This window comes from Capra hircus, chromosome 3 (assembly GCF_001704415.2).
Source record: "Capra hircus breed San Clemente chromosome 3, ASM170441v1, whole genome shotgun sequence".
Taxonomy (NCBI): Eukaryota; Metazoa; Chordata; class Mammalia; order Artiodactyla; family Bovidae; genus Capra; species Capra hircus.
In genome coordinates this window covers 105188728-105204761 of record NC_030810.1, presented here as the reverse complement: position 1 = coordinate 105204761, position 16034 = coordinate 105188728, and the positions used below count along the sequence as shown (strand labels likewise).

At 42.2% G+C, this 16034-nt stretch overlaps 1 protein-coding gene across 1 annotated transcript in view; it reads left to right on the top strand.

The window, feature by feature from the left end:
• YY1AP1 (YY1 associated protein 1) overlaps positions 1-14129 on the top strand; it is a 32991-nt gene extending 18862 nt beyond the window's left edge. Inside the window, 12 exon segments of the mRNA XM_018046267.1 lie at positions 2620-2636; positions 2639-2817; positions 3447-3533; positions 4569-4740; positions 6400-6544; positions 7606-7700; positions 7703-7752; positions 12138-12236; positions 12649-12911; positions 12913-12946; positions 12949-13934; positions 13936-14129. Coding sequence (XP_017901756.1) covers positions 2620-2636; positions 2639-2817; positions 3447-3533; positions 4569-4740; positions 6400-6544; positions 7606-7700; positions 7703-7752; positions 12138-12236; positions 12649-12911; positions 12913-12946; positions 12949-13934; positions 13936-14050 — 2242 coding nt within the window. The 3' untranslated portion in view covers positions 14051-14129.

The window sequence follows — 16034 nt, the reverse complement described above, 5'->3', positions numbered from 1 at the left end:
CCAGTTTTATTTTTATTGATTTTTTTTTAACACCAAAAACATTTTGTATTGGGGTACAGCCAATTAACCATGTTGAGATAATTTCAGGTATACAGTGAAGCGACTCAGCCATACATATACATTTATTATTCTCCCCCAAAGTCCCCTCCCATCCAAGCTGGCACATAAAACAGAGTTCCATGTGCTGTACAATAGGTTTTTGTTGGTTATCCATCTTAAATATGGCAGTGTATACATGACCTTCCCAAATTCCTTCACTATTCCTTACCCCGCAACAACCATGAGTCTCTTTTTGAAGTCTGTGAGTCTCTTTCTGTTTTGTAAGTAAGTTCATTTGTGTCATTTGTTTTTAGATTCCAAAAATAAGGCAGGTCACATGATATTTCTCCTTCTCTGTCTAACTTACTTCATTCCGTATGGTACGCTAGGTCCATTCATGTTACAGCAAATGGCTTTATTTCATTCTTTTTAATGGTTGAGTAATATTTCATTATGTGTGTATACATATATATATGTATGTATATACGTACATGTATGTATATATGCACATGTATGTATATATGTGTGTGTGTATATACCCCTCACCTTCCCCTGAAGGAGGGCATGACAACCCAGTCCAGTATTCTTGCCTGGAGAATCCCCAAGGACAGAGGAGCCTGGTGGGCTACAGGCCAGGGGTCACAGAGAGTGGGACGTGGCTGAGCACAGGACGGCGGCTCACCCCATCTTCTCTGTCTGTTCCTCTCAGTGGACGTTTAGGTGCTTCCATGTCTTGGCCGTGGTGAACAGTGCTGCCGTGAACACTGCGGTGCATGCATCTTTTTGGGCCACGTTTTTCTCTGGATATACACCCAGGAGTGGGATTGCAGGGTCATATGGTAGCTCTGTTTTTATTTTTTAAAGAACTTTCGCACTGTTCCTTACAGTTTGTATTTGATCCGCTTACTTCACACCGTATGTCATAGAAAGAAATTCTAGTGTAGCAGAATAGAACCTGAGCACCTACGATCATGGGACTTGATCAGTAGACCTATTTCGTTTCCACTACACACCTCTGTGTGCCAGTTTTTAAAATTTGGGAATTACATAAATACTTAAAAAGTTCTTACTCAGTTCAGTTACCTTCTGGTATTCAGTTGATCTGCTTAGGCTGCTGCTGCCTTTCTTTTAGCTGGAAATACAAACCTAGGTTATTATTTGATTATGAGTAAAATATCACATGGAAAGTAGGTTACCTGTGCTCCCCGTATCAGCTGTCCATCGAGATAATGCTTCTTAGAATCAGGTACAGCTCTTTTTGCATTATCTACTCTTTTCTTCCTGCTTCTGGTCTGTTCCTCTGCTAGGTATGCAGATAATCAAAAGAGTTTTCAGTTCTCAGTAAAAGTGTACAGAGGACAGTCCTGTGTCTATAGATTTTCATCCTGGGCCTGCCCATACTTGCAATAAATACTGTTAAAGGAAACATAATGTTTACCCCCCGGGGGCTGTTGGAACAAAGTTATGATCATTTAACTATTGTACAATCTAGAGGATTTATTGAATTAGGATTACCTGCTAGTCATAGCTGCTTGAGCAGGTTGTATGCTGATTTCATAGAGTAGCAACTATTGCTTAATCACTTGGGTGTCTTCTTCTGCGTCTGCCTCAGAACTAGCATTTGGATTCTTACTTCAGCCCCTGACAGTCTCTCTCTGTCTCTTAGGAAGTGGGGGTGGGAGGGAAGTGATAGAAAGCTTGGAGGAGGAATTTAGAGGGCTAAGATATTTTCATGGAGATGAGCAGGGTCATACTTGAACCACCTTCTCACTATTTATCTGAACTGCCATGTGCTTTAGGGCCTCCCAGGTGGCACTAGTGGTAAAGAACCCACCAGCCAGTGCAGGAGATACAAGAAGCGTGGGTTCAATCCATGTTTCAGGAAGAGCCCCTGGAGTTAAGAAGTGGCAACCCACTCCGGTATGCTTGCTTGAGAAATCCCATGGATGGAGGAGCCTTGTGGGCTACAGTCTATAGGGTTGCAAAGAAACAGGATGGAAGTGACGTAGCATGCATGTAGCACCATATGTTTTAGTTTGTGCCCTTTCTACTCCACGCTAGAAGGTCTTTGAGTTTTTAAGAAAGGAAGTCAGGGCAGCCTGAATGAATAGGAGCTGGAGAACAGGAAATGCTAGACCTGGGGTGGGAGTAACAGCTAGCTTAGAGAACAGATGTTGTGCTTTGGGAAGATTCTGTATCACCGTTAAGAATAAGTCCCAGATTAATGTAACTGTCAGTGGGATGCGAAAATCGTGGGTTCCCATTAGCTCCTTGGCTGCTTTGTTATCCAGACATTACCCTATGTTTAGATTTTAGTTTAATTTTACCTTCATTAGTATATTACTTAGAGTACTGATTTTAGGACAATGGGTAGGGGACGATTCAGAACCATCTTATTTGAATCTACTTTGGGAGAAGATTTGGGTAGGCTAGGAGTTTGCCTGTTGGCTAAAGTGAGACTTGAGGACTAGCAGTAGATGGAAGTTGCTCAGACTGGCTTAGCCCATGGTAGGAGGGAACTGGATGTTGTTTTGGACCCATGGAAATGTTCAAATCCAGTCATCTCCCTGTGGGGGATAGGTTTGAGGAACCACTGGCCTCTTACTAAATGAGCAACATCGCACCGTGAAGGAGCTACTTGAACAGCTGAAGATGAGGAAATCTTCAGCCAAACAGCAGCAGGAAGTAGAGAGGGTTAAGCCCCAGAGGGAGAAGGTTCATCAAACTCTGATTCTAGACCCAGCGCAGAGGAAGAGGCTGCAGCAGCAGATGCAGCAGGTAAGGCTCTTCTTGGTAATGTTAATATTGGATCACCTTCATCTTTTGAGATGAAGCCAAAAATTAGCAGCTTGTGAAAGTCAGGAATAGGTGTCTTGGTAACCACTGAAACCACAGGACCACATCTTCACATCAGTCAGGACCTTGAAAAGTCACCGTGTCGTGTCTTTATGGCTCAGATAAGAATGCATGTAAAAGGACTCCCCTGGTGGTCTAGTGGTTAAGATTCCAGGCTTCCAATTCAGGGGGCACAAGTTCAATCCCTGGTTTGGAACTAAGATCCCGCATGCTGCACAGCATAGCCTAAAAAAATAAATGAAAAAGAATGCTGTAAGATTTCAAAGAATCTTTAGTAATCCCTTCTGAATTGAACAGCCTTATGCCAGAGCAGTTTTTGTTCTTTCTAATCTCAGTTCGTCTGGTTTGAGGTTGAACTTCCTTTGATTCTGTCGTTTTGCTGAAGTAGAGCATATCTGAGAAAAGAATTCATACTGAGATAACTGTGTTGTTTTAATAGTCTCTCTAGAAAGTGAAATGTATTTGATAAAGTCACTGACATTGGTCTTCTGGGTTCCTGAGATGACAACGTCATAACATGTCACACTGTCTTATTTTCTTTCCCTTCCCAGGATGTTCAGCTCTTGACGCAAATTCACCTTCTCGCCAGTTCTAACCCCAGTCTCAGTTTGGAGGCCAGTACCACCAGGATATTTCTTGTAAGGTTTCAGATACTCCTAAATCTAAAGAATTGTGCATTCAATTAGTTAGGAAGTCATTTCTCACAGATACCAAGTCATCATGAGCTACGTTAATTCTTCTCTCCTGCATGTTCTGGTAAATATTTGTATGGCTTCCTATGCTTGCTGAGAAAACATAAGTTACTGCTTCCCAGGAAAGGACAGAGTGTGTATTCAGTTTTCTAAAGACAGCTCCTCTTATCTTTTTACTGGGTGCTCTTCCTCACCTGTAGATCCACCCATCTTGGGCTTTTGGTACTTCTCTTCTTTTTATTGAATTCATAATTTATTAAGCTTGATATCATTGTTTTATGTATAAAATTAATTTTGCTTGTGGCATTTTGAAATATTTTGGAGGAAGGGCTTTTAATTTCAAAATGTTGGGAATTCCCTGGTGGTCCAGTAGTGTAGGATTCGTCGCTTTCACTGTCAGGGCCCAGGTTCATTCCCTTATTGGGGAGCTAAATAAGATCCCATGAGCAGCCGGGAATGGGCAAAAAATTCACATTTTAAATCTGAACTTTGGGGCAATAATAAGGATATTCTTGGCTTGTGGGGTAAGTCTCTGGAGTCTGAGTTGACTCGTAATCAAATCTTCCTTGGATAGTCAACAGAGTATGTTTCCCTCTTATTGTGTTCAGAAGATCATGAGCAATACTTTATTCTGAGTGTTATTCAGAGGAACAAATAAAAAGTTATTTATTAATTTTTTAAGTAATGGCTCTCACTCTTGAGAATTTTAATTCCATCTGGGGAGCTAGAACATACATCCAAAAGGCTGAGGAACACTCAGATTGAGAATAAAACAGGAATAAATTAGTATATCAGAGATCCGCAAATATCTGAAGATTTAGTAGAAGAGCTCTCTTAATGGAAAAACGTTGATTATGAGTGACGTTATGATGATTTTAACCTCTTTTTATCCTATTGTAGGAGGGACAGTTTTTCTCTCAGAGGCTAAGAGCTACTGGTATTGTCTGGAACTTACATCTCCTTTGTGTTCTGTTTTCCCAGAAAGAGCTGGGAACCTTTGCTCAAAGCTCCATTGCCTTTCATCATCAGTTCAATCCCAAGTTTCAGACCTTGTTCCAACCCTGTAACCTGATGGGAGCCATGAAGCTCATTGAAGCCTTCAGCACACAAGTCAGCATTAACTGGAGTCCTCGAAAAACTGTCACGAAGACTGGTAGGGAACAGATGGGTCTGCTCTAAGTTTTTATTTGCAGTACGAGGTGGGTGTCTTACCCCACAGACCATTTCCTAGGGATAATTTCCTAGGGTTGAAAGAGATGGGTATTTGTAATTTCTTTCCTCTCTCTTTTATCTTCCCTTTGTGTTCATTACCTAAGTTTTAGAACTAGGTAATAATACTTGGGTTTAAGTAGAGGATGGAGTCAGTGAACAGGACAGGGATGTGGGAGGTGGAGATGTGGGACTCATTGCTAATAATTGGACTTAAATAGATATGAGGATAAGTATTAGGAATTAGGTCGTCTCACTGGTATGAGATAAAGATGGAAGTCAAGTGGTAAAGTCAGGTTATATTTAGGTTTTTACTACTGTCTTCTTCATTAACATCATTTTATTTCCCACAGTGATTATAGTGGTGTCTCCATTTTGAGTGAAACATTGATTTGGGAGTTAGGAACAAAATAAAAATGCTGTACATTTGCCATGTTCAATATTTTAAAGACATCTGCAGGTTTGGTTTCTACTTTCCTTGGTTTAGGTTTTTTTTTGTGAAAATATTTGCTGTTCCTGTAAATCAAATATTTACTTCTGATTTCTTGCTAGTTTAACAAATTAATTGTGGTTTACTCTGGATTCAGACTTTGGTCTTCATTTTAACTCCCGCTCTTATAATTCAATGGAATGTAAGTACATTATGTCATAGACACTGATCTCAAACTGCTTTGTTAGTTATATGTTGGTAATGAAAACTTAACACCAGACTACAGTTTTAACTTGGGCTTCTCAGGTGGCTCTGTGGTAAAAGAATCCACTGCTGATGCAGGAGACACAGGTTCAATCCCCGACTCAGGAAGACCCCCTTTGGAAGGAAATGGGAACCCACTTCAAGTATTCTTGCCTGGAGAATCACATGGACAGAGAAGCCTGACGGACTACAGTTGATAGGGTTGCAAAGAGTTGGACACAACAGAGTACGCGTGCGGTTATAACTTACATATATAGTGACCTGTGTTTTTCTTCTGGGGATATAAAAATTACATTTATGGAAGGAAAAATATGACTGTAGAGGTGCTTATCTCTGAAAAGGCAGAAGTGCCTGGAATTGGGAGGCTTAGACAACAAGACAGAAATGAATGAGACTGAATATCTCATTCTCTTTCTGATTTTTTTGTCCCAACCTCAGGAAGAATCTGGGAGAACTTAATGAAAGTTAAGTAAGAATAAGTGAAATTTGGAATACCAGATTTGTGAGGGAGATTAAAGAAGTTGGAATCTTATCCTGGAAGAAAGAAAACATTGTTGAAGGTCACTTACCTTTCAAGGATTTAAAAGGGGAAGGAGGTAAAAATTTTTTGAGCATAGAGTATCTGCCAGGTGTTCCTCAGTACTTTATAAGTGCTTATGTTATTTAGTGTGTTAAGTGTTCCACACAGGAAAGAAAAAGGCAATCAACTTTAAATAACGTGGAATGGGACTCCTTTTAGGTACATGTTAGGCTGAGAATGATTGTGGAAACTTTTGGGAGAGGGGTATGTGGGTGGATACCCACATTATTTAGGGTCAGCTCTCTCTAAATGCCAAAATACATTTAGAAGCTTTTGTGAAGCCCTCTTTTGTTCTGGAATTTCATTTACAATGAATTTTCTTCTTACAGCCTATAGATTGCCCTATTTGCCAAAGCAAGTGGCTTGGATCCTAGCCATGAGCAAGGTTTTCATGTATCCAGAGCTACTTCCAGTGTGTTCTCTGAAGGCCAAGAATCCCCAAGATAAGAATTTCTTCACCAAGGCAGAGGACAGGTAAGGATTTAGTGTAGCAGAGAAGAAAATCAGAGGACTTGTGTAATAAGGAATGGACACAAAAGACAAAGAAAAGCCGTGTAGATGGACACAGTTCTATATATGTACCTGTTTCAGCAGTGCTCTATTTACGGGATTACATATACATTTTGGAAACATTTTATGTTGTAATTTGTCTTTTGTTTATCATAAAAACTAATCTCCTAATACTGTTGGAGGAAAATTTTCAAGAAAAAACATTTGTATCCATTCTCACCAGCCCAAGACAATGAGTTTTTTCTTTTTATATTTTGTACATAATTATTGCCAATATGAGTTTAATTTTGTTTTGCCTTTTTTAGCTTAACATCTTCTTGAAATTGTTTTTCTATGTGCCATGGTGTGGCATTGTCTTTTTTTTTTTGTCTCTGTATATTGTCCTTTCAGGCTGTATTAATGGCCCTATCATAGTCCTTTTATTTGCCTCTTTTCCCTCCTTGTCTTGTTTGGCTGTTCTAAGTGAGGCTTCACCAAGGATCTTTGTGCATAGCGCTTTTGAAACTCTTTGAGTTTATCTCTTTGGGTAAATTCTCAAGAGTGAGATTATTTGATAAAGGTTATAAACACTTTTCTGGCTCATAATGTGTATTTCCCCACTACCGTCGGCAAATATGTGTACAGGTACCTAATTGAGTATGTTACATTGGGAGGTATTGTTGGTGTAGATTTAATATATCTAACATGGTGCCCAATATTCATTTTATATTTGTTTTATTAGAGCCATTCTCCTTCCCTCAAACTTTGTTTTTATGATTGCTATAAAACACATCATGTTGTGACATTTATTAGCAATTTATGCCTGGTTTTGCCTCTTATTACTTGATGGGAACACCTCACTGAGTCTTACTTGCATAGTACTTCTTAGCATTCAGTGAATATCTGAAATTTTCTGTTGAGTTTCCATTAACTTATACAAGAATTAGCTGTAAAAAATGTGGGTTGCAGAATGTGGAGTTCGTCTGGGAGGCTTTTTTGCAGGATGGATTGTCAAGTGAGATTGAGTGTTACTGCCCCTTTCTCAGTTTGTTAGCTTTAAGCCTGAAGCACTTTGAAGGGACCCATTTTCCTAAGCCTCTGATCAGCAAGTACCTTCTCACTTGCAAGACTGCCCACCAGCTGACAGAATTAAGAACCTCATAATGAACAGAGCTCCTGACAACATCATTAAAGTAAGTGCTCCCTGCATGCTCCGCTGGGCACCTTGGCTGAATGCAGCCATTCCTATCTTTTTCTCAGTTCAGTGAATAGCCTTTTATCTAATGCTGCTGCTGCTAAGTCGCTTCAGTCATGTCCGACTCTGTGTGACCCCATGGATGGCAGCCCACCAGGCTTCCCCGTCCCTGGGATCCTAACTGCACACTAGCCCTCTTTTCCTTTCTAAGGTCATTGATCTATTCTTTTTGTATGGTGTATCATCTTCTTCCCATGTTATGGATATTTTCGCTAAATATAAAATTGTTCAAATGTAAAAATACTCCTTAAATTTGTTTTCTTTTAGTTATTTATTCTCTTCTTCTGCTCTAACCTTCTTCAAAGGGCAGGCAACAATCCACTTATATCCTTCTTAATTCTTTTAATTTAGATGTTTATATCAAAGTTATAAAGCATACTTTAAAGCAGGGGTCCCCACCCCCCAGACCACAGACTTGTACCGGTCCATAGCCTGTTGGTAACCAGGCTGCTCAGCAAGAGGTGAATGGCAGGCTAGTAAGCTAAGTTTCCTCTGTATTTACAGCCATTCCCTATTGCTTGTATTAACGCCTGAGCTCCACCTCCTGTCAGATCAGCGGTGGCATTAGATTCTCATATGAGTATGAACCCTATTGTGAACCGTGTGTGTGAGGGATCTAGGTTGCCAGCTTCTTATGAAAATCATCCTAAAACCACCCCTTGGGTCCCCCTGCCCCTGTCCTGTGGAAAAATTGCCTTCCACAGTATCGGTCTCTGGTACCAAAAAGGTCAGGGACCACTGCTCCAAAGAGTTAAATACCTCTGTGAGTCTTGTCATGAAAAACAGTCATTTTTCTCCCCATTTCCTGCTAAGCAAGGTTTCTGCAGGGATGGTCCATTTACCTCTAATCTAGGACCTAGGTAGCATGCTTAGAATTACTATCACTTGACTTTTCAGATTTGGGCCTTCTCTATTAAACTGAAACCATGGAAGATGAAGACAGTTCTCCCCACACTCTCACTGCTTCACCTCAGTTGTATCACAGTGTAAGTTGGATTTTTTCCCAGAGTTTACATTATAAGCAGTGTGTAAAAACCCCTCACAGCTGAGCCAGGTGGTGTATCATGATTACTTTGCTTTTCCTGCTGAGTATTTTGTTTCTCCTGGGTTGATGATTGCATTTTTGGAGGGTGAGTAGGACTTGGTTTACTATGTATTTATTACCAGCTCATTGCAGTCTGCTTAAATTTCATAACTCTCTTTTCAACGTGCTCTGGGATTTTAGGTGCCCCGCCATCACCCTCGTCGTCCTGAGGTCCTTTGCAGAGCGCTCTGATGCCGCTCCGCTCTACCCACGCTGCTCTCTTGGCTTGCTGCACGGATGTCTCCTCTGGGTTTTTCTTCATGATTTTCCTGGGGTTTTGTTTCACCTCTTACTTGGGTTGGATCCTCTTATTTCTGTCTTTTTAAAAAATAATTTTATGTATTTACTTTTTGGCTCTGCTGGGTCTTCGTTTCTCTGTGGGCTTTTCTCCAGTTATGGCACGCAGGGGGATGCCCTCTAGCTGTGGCAGCTTCTCTTATCGCTGAGCAGGGCTCCAGGGTGCGTGAACTTTAACAGTGGCAGTTCAAGGGCTCAGTATTTGCGGTTCCCATTCTCTAGAGCACAGGCTCAATAATTGTGCCCACGGGCTTAGTTGCTCCGTGGCGTGTGGGATCTTCCCGGATCAGGGATTGAACCTGTGTCTGTGTGTCTCCTGCATTGGTAAGTGCATTCTTAACACTGAGTCACCAGGAAAGCCCTCTTTAAAAACACAAGTTGCTTTTGCCTGAGCTGGGTCTTTGTCTTGTGCAGATTTTCTCTAGTTCCGGAGAGTAGGTGCTCCCCTTGTGGCACATGGGCTCCTTGTCGCGACGGCCTCTCTTGTCGCGTGCGGGCTCTAGGCTGCTCAGGCTTCAGTAGCTCAGTGTGTTGGCTCTGGAGCACGAGCTTGGTAGTTTTGGTGAATGGGCTTAGTTGCCCTGTGACATGTGGACTCTTCCAGAAGTAGGGATCGTACTGTGTCTTCTGCGCTGTCAGGCAGATTTTTAACCTTTGGACCACCAGGGAAGTCCAGATCCTCTTGTTTCTTTAACCCCACAACTCTTTTCCCTTGTTTTAGTGGAGCACATCCAAGTAGCATTCTGAGGTGGAGTGCTTGAGAAACAATTTTTTAGATTTAAACTGCTTGTATTCATCGTGTGTTATGACATGACATGACCAATATTATAATTTCCCAGTTTTGCCATTGTACTGTATACCTGGTTTGTATATGTGGCTATTGTTACTGTGTAACAAGTGTACATAAGACCTGCCTATGAATCTATATTTACTCAAAATTAAACGTTTGAACTATGTCTGTATGTCTATTCTCCCACATCAGTGGGTCTAACATTCTAGGTTGAAAATCACTTTTATCAGAACATTTTAAGGACTCCATTTTCTTCTAGTTTCTAGCGCTGGCTGTTTAGAAATTTGATGCCCTTTTGACTACTGAACCTTTTTATGACGCGTGTTTTTTTCTCTCCCTCCGGCAGTACGTAAGATTTTTCCTATTTCTTCAGTGTTTTGAAATTTTATGATAATAGACCTTACTATGTGTCTAGCTTTACTAATTATGCCAGGTACTTGATACACTTTACTTCAGAAAATCATAGGTTCTGGCTTTAAAACTCCTACACTCCTATCTACTGTGATACCAGGACTTTCACCTCAGGCTGCTCTTTCGTGAACTCTGCCATTAAACGTCAGTGTTACACAGTAATTTTGCAGTATGGGGTCTCACCCAGATTCATCATTTTTGGTGTTCTGTCTTCATAATTTTCAGATCTGTGTCTCTGGTCCAGATTTCTCTTCAGAGCTCCAGATTAGTGAAGTCAGCTGTTTCAAGGAGTTCTTAGCTCAGTTGCCTCACTGACTCCTCAGACTGAACTGTATGTCCCCCTGCACCCTCCAGTTGTTGCCACTGCAACCACCACCACCAGCTAACTCCCCTCCCCCCAGCTTACACTTTAGTGGAGCTGTTCTTCGTGGACAACATTGCTGACTAGACATTTGCTCGACCTGTAAACCTGGGAGTTATCCTGGCTCCTTCTACTTGAGCGTTACCCTCTGTCTGTCACCAAGTCCTCGGCATTCTTACTCTGCTCCTGCTCTGTTGCCCATGGCCTTGGTTCAGCACCTGAACTAAGGTGCACCTATGTTAATATAGTATTTTTCTAACAAGTGTCTCTGATTCAGGCTCCACTGATTCCACCCTTCACACTGCTGCCACAGCCACCTTTACTCCTTTAGCTCAGAGTGGAGACTGCTTGGCATGTGCAGAAGGCCTCTCCTGTCTGCCTCTGACTTGTCTCCTGAAGTTTCTTCACAATTCTTTGACTGTAACCAGACTGATCTCTTTGTGTTCTTTAAACACGTTTGTGATTTTGAAAATGAAGTATATTTTGTCCTCCCTTGCTTCATTTAGCAAACTCTTGTTTCTTTAAAATTTATTTGTAGTTGGACCTAGTCCAGAAAAATCTTAAATTTGTAAATTTGAGTTCTGTGTCATTTTTTGTGCACATCTGTAACCTTTCTTACATATAATGTTATTAGTGGCTTCTTTCTTTATTAAAAAATTTTTGGCATCATGGGTCTTTGTTGGTGTGTGCAGGCTTGATCAGTACTTGTGATGTGCAAGTTTAGTTGCCCTGAGGCATGTGAGATCTTAGTTCCCCAAGCAGGGATTGAACCCTAGTCCCCTGCATTGGAAGGCGGGTCCTTCATCACTGGGCCACCTCAGCATTGGTTTCTACTTGACTTTCTCTTTCACTGTCTGTAAGCTCCTTGAGAGCAGGGATTGCCTCCTTATCTGTATGCTCGGCTTGTAGCATAGTACCTAGTGCTTATTGTCAGTGTAAACTCAGTTCCCCTCTTCATTCACTCTTAAAACTGAGCTGCTGAGTCTTTCTGTTCTTCTTTTCTTCCCTCCCAAAGTTACCTGCACCATTATTTGCTTAAAAGGAAGCTTCCATGTGGTCAGGATAAGGACTAATAAGGCACTCCCATTTGCAGGAGCAAATTTTAGATAAGATGACTCTGCTTCCTTTTTTCTGTGACCTAAACTTTTCCCTTCCTGGTGACCAGAATGGAGCTTATCAGAAAATATTAAGTAATAATAAAATATTTATTAATTGGAGATTGGCTTAATTTGAAATGCAGAGCAGTCAGTATATGCTGTTTGTGTGTGTATATATATGTATGTGTGCGTGTCTCAGACCACTGCCCACCACACTTCCCAAACTGATGAATGCAGTGTTTCTGGAAGGAATGTGACTCTTCCTTTATTTCTTCACACTCAGTTTTATCAGAAGACCCAACAGCTGCCCATCTTAATGAAGTGCTGTGAAGAGATCCAGCCTGTAGAGAGGGAAGAACACCAGCTTCCGTTCTGGTTAAAGGTACAGTGCTCCTCCTCAAAATGTCAGGAGCAGAAGGTCACTACAAGCCCGGCAAGAACATCAAGGAAGGCCTGCTTGACACCTCTGCTGCTTTAGTTATAGAACTAGGACTTAAGAAATCTTCCATCACCATTCCTCTCTTGTTTCTCCACCCCACTTCACCCTGGTGGTTCTCTAACCTTTTGAAAATAGTGGTTAACATGATAGTTTCTTAAAGGAAATTCAGAGGAGAGTTTCTAGAGTGAAAAAATCAGGATGTAATCTTTTTAGACATATCTGTTATCCTGCCAAAAAATCCTTCTTAAAAAGATGACTTGAGACTGCCCTGGAATGGCAACTAGTATCTAGAAAGCCCAATTATTTTCCCCTAACTCTAGCATGGGGTATATCTGAGTGTTCTTATTCCCATTAGGCCAGTCTGCCGTCCATCCAGGAGGAAATGCGGCGCATAGCTGATGGTGCCAGAGAGGTCGGAAATGTGACCAGAACCACTGAGATCAACTCAGACCCAGGCCTAGGAAAAAGCAACTTGGAACTGGAGAGTGAAACTCGGTATCCACTGCTACTGCCTAAGGCTGTAGTCCTGAAGCTAAAGCCAGTTTTCAGTTTTTGTAGGAATGTCTGGAGACAGAAGCTGTTGTCAGCCCTGAAACCCTTCCTTATCAGACCCAGCCCGTTTCCAGCCTAGCTTCAGCTCTGGGAAGACACTAGGTCAGCTAGGTCAGCTCACTCAGAAGCCCTTCCAAGCAAAATGGTGGTCCGGATTCCTCCCCTGATCCAGCCAGCCACAGTCTTACAGGCAGTGCCAGGTGGCCCTCCTCTGGGGGTCCCTGGGGGGGATAGTTTTGAGTCTCCAGCAGCGCTGCCAGCTACAGCTGCTGAGGCCAGGACCAGCTTCCCTCTGCCTGAGCCGCAGACCTTGCTCTCCTCTGCCCCTGTGCCCAAGCTAATGCTGCCCTCACTTGCTCCTTCGAAGTTTCGAAAGCCATGTGTGAAACGGAGAGCCTCCAAGAGAAAGGGACCCAAGGCCTCTCTCTGTCTGAAGCCTGCCCCTCTCATCCGCCCTGCGCCTGTTTTCTTCACTGTTCCTGCCACCACGGTCAAGGCTGTGAGCCTCGGCGGTGGCTGCAGCATGGTGCAGCCTGTTAGTGCAGCTGTGGCCCAAAGTCCGCAGACCATCCCCATCACCACCCTGTTGGTCAACCCTGCTCCCTTCCCCTGTTCGTTGAACCAGCCCCTTGTGGCCTCCTCCATCCCTCCCTTAATTGTCTCTGGCACCTCTGTGAATCTTTCTGTACCATCTACCCCTGAAGATAAAGCCCCAGTGAATGTAGACATAGGTTGTCCCTTGACTGAGGGGAAAAATGCCTTTCAAGGCCTCGAACCCAAATTAGAACCTCGGGAACCCTCTCTCTGTGCTGCTGTCTTCCCCAAAGAGGAGCACAGCCCAGGGCCTCCAGCTATAGACAGAGTGTGCCAGGAGCAGTTGTCGGAGAGCAGTGCCTATGGCTGGACTGTTATGAAAACAGAGGAAGGGAGGCAAGTCCAGGAACCATTGCCTCAGGGCTTCCAAGAATCTCTAAATACTTCCTCCTAGGATTTAGAGGAAATTGTTAAGACGGAGCCTAAAGACCCTGGGGAGGACATCTATGGTAGATCCCTGGATGAGGATATCCATTATGAAATCAAAGACGAACACTGGGAAACTGGACACTGGCTTCCCAAGTGAGGAGTCAAGCGGGTCTAGAGAGGGGAAGGAACAGGCCTACAACAGGAGGAGGAGTCATCCAGCTGTTAGGTTGGTGCAAAACTAATTGCACTTTCGTATTGTTGAGCTTTGCTGTTTGATATTGGAATACATTCTTTAATAAATGTGCGTATGTTATACATCATTTTAACCTGCATTTCTTGTTTTTATGTCTTTTGCTAATGACATTACTTGCTGTGTATTTTATATTTATTTTAGACTAGGAAATAATGTTAATCAAAAAGCAAGTTCTTATTTGAGTTTGAAATGGGTGGTAAAGCAGCGGAGACAACTGACAACATCAACAATGCATTTGGCCCAGGAATTAATGAATGTACAGTGCAGTGGTGGTTCAAGAAGTTTTGCAAAGGAGATGAGAGCCTTGAAGGCGAGAAGCAGAGTGGCCAGCCATCAGAAGCTGACAACAACCAGTGGAGAGCAATCACTGAAGCTAATCTTTGGTAACAGGAAAACTTACCAAAGAATTCAGCGTCAGTCATTCTATAGTTGTATGACATTTGAAGCAAATTGGAAGAGTGAAAAGCTCAGTTAGTGGGTATCTCATGAACTGACCACAAATAAAAAATGTTGTCATTTTGAAGTGTTGCATTCTCTTACTCTGTGCAAAAACAATGAACCATTTCTCAATTGGACTGTGATGTGTAGTGAAAAGTGGATTTTATATGACAGCTGATGAGGACCAGCTCAGTGGTTGGATGGAGAAGAAGCTCCAAAACACTTCCCCAGATCTAAAATTGCACCCAAACAGTGTTTGGTGGTCTGTTGCCCATCTGATCCGCTACAGCTTTCTGAATCCCGATGAAACTGTTACATCTGAGCAGTATGCTCATCAAATCAACACAATGCACCAAAAACTGCAATGCCTGCAGTCACCATAGTTCAACAGGGCCCAATTCTCCACGACAATGCCTGACCGCACATCGAACAACCAACCCTTCAAAAGCTGAACGAATTGGGCTATAAAGTTTTGCCTCATACACATATTCACCTAACCTCTCGCCAACCAACAGCCACTTTTTTAAGCATCTCATTAACTTTTTGCAGGGAAAATGCTTTCATAACCAGCAGGAGGCACAAAATGCTTTCCAAGAGTTCTACTCCTGAAGCATGAATTGTCATGCTACAGAATAAACAAATGTATTTGTCATTGGCAAAAATGTATTGATTGTGATGGTTCATATTTTGATTAATAAAGGTGTGTTTGAGCCTATTTATAATCATTTAAAATTCACAGTCTGAAACCACAATTACTTTTTCACCAACCTAAAATCCTTTCAGCTTCTCATGAGCCTCCTGATGTAGGAAATTCAAGAGATGTAAGCAAAGGGTCCCCAAGGAATACTTCATCCTCCACTGACCCTGAAATGGTAGCCCGCCAAGGAAGGGGGGCTTCCTTCCCCAAGGAAGCCTGAAGACTTATCCAGCGTTGATGGTCAGTCAGTGGGACCAGCCGGGCCAGAAACTGCAAGAGAAGGATGGGCCAGAGGAAGAAGAGGACTTTGACGACCTTACCCAGGATGAGGAAGACGAGGTGTCATCAGCTTCTGAGGAATCTGTCCTCTGTCCCGGAACTCCAGGTGAGAGCTGGGCAATATTCTTCAATATTTTGTGGATTCAGTAATAGATTTAATTTATTGATAGGCTACCTGCTTGCTTTTTACAGTAGAGATAGTCCTAAAATCATTTTTGTCTTTTGTGAGAGGAGAGGGAAAGAGTTAAATGTTCCTTATTATATTTGACTTAAACTCATTTACATTAAATTGAATCACCTGAGCACAATGTAAATAACCACAAAAAAGAAAAAGGATGATAAGCATGGACTCTGGCAAAGGACAATTATCTTCAGGGAGATGTTTCAAAACACATCTGCTCAGGAATTCCCTGATGGTCCAGTGATTAGGACTTGCCACTTTCCTTTCACTGCTGGAGCCTGGCTTCAGTCCCTGATGAGGGTACTTACATCTCTTAAGCTGCACAGCATGGCCAAGAAAATGAAAAGAAGAGGAGAGAAAAAAAAAAAACTCTCCAAA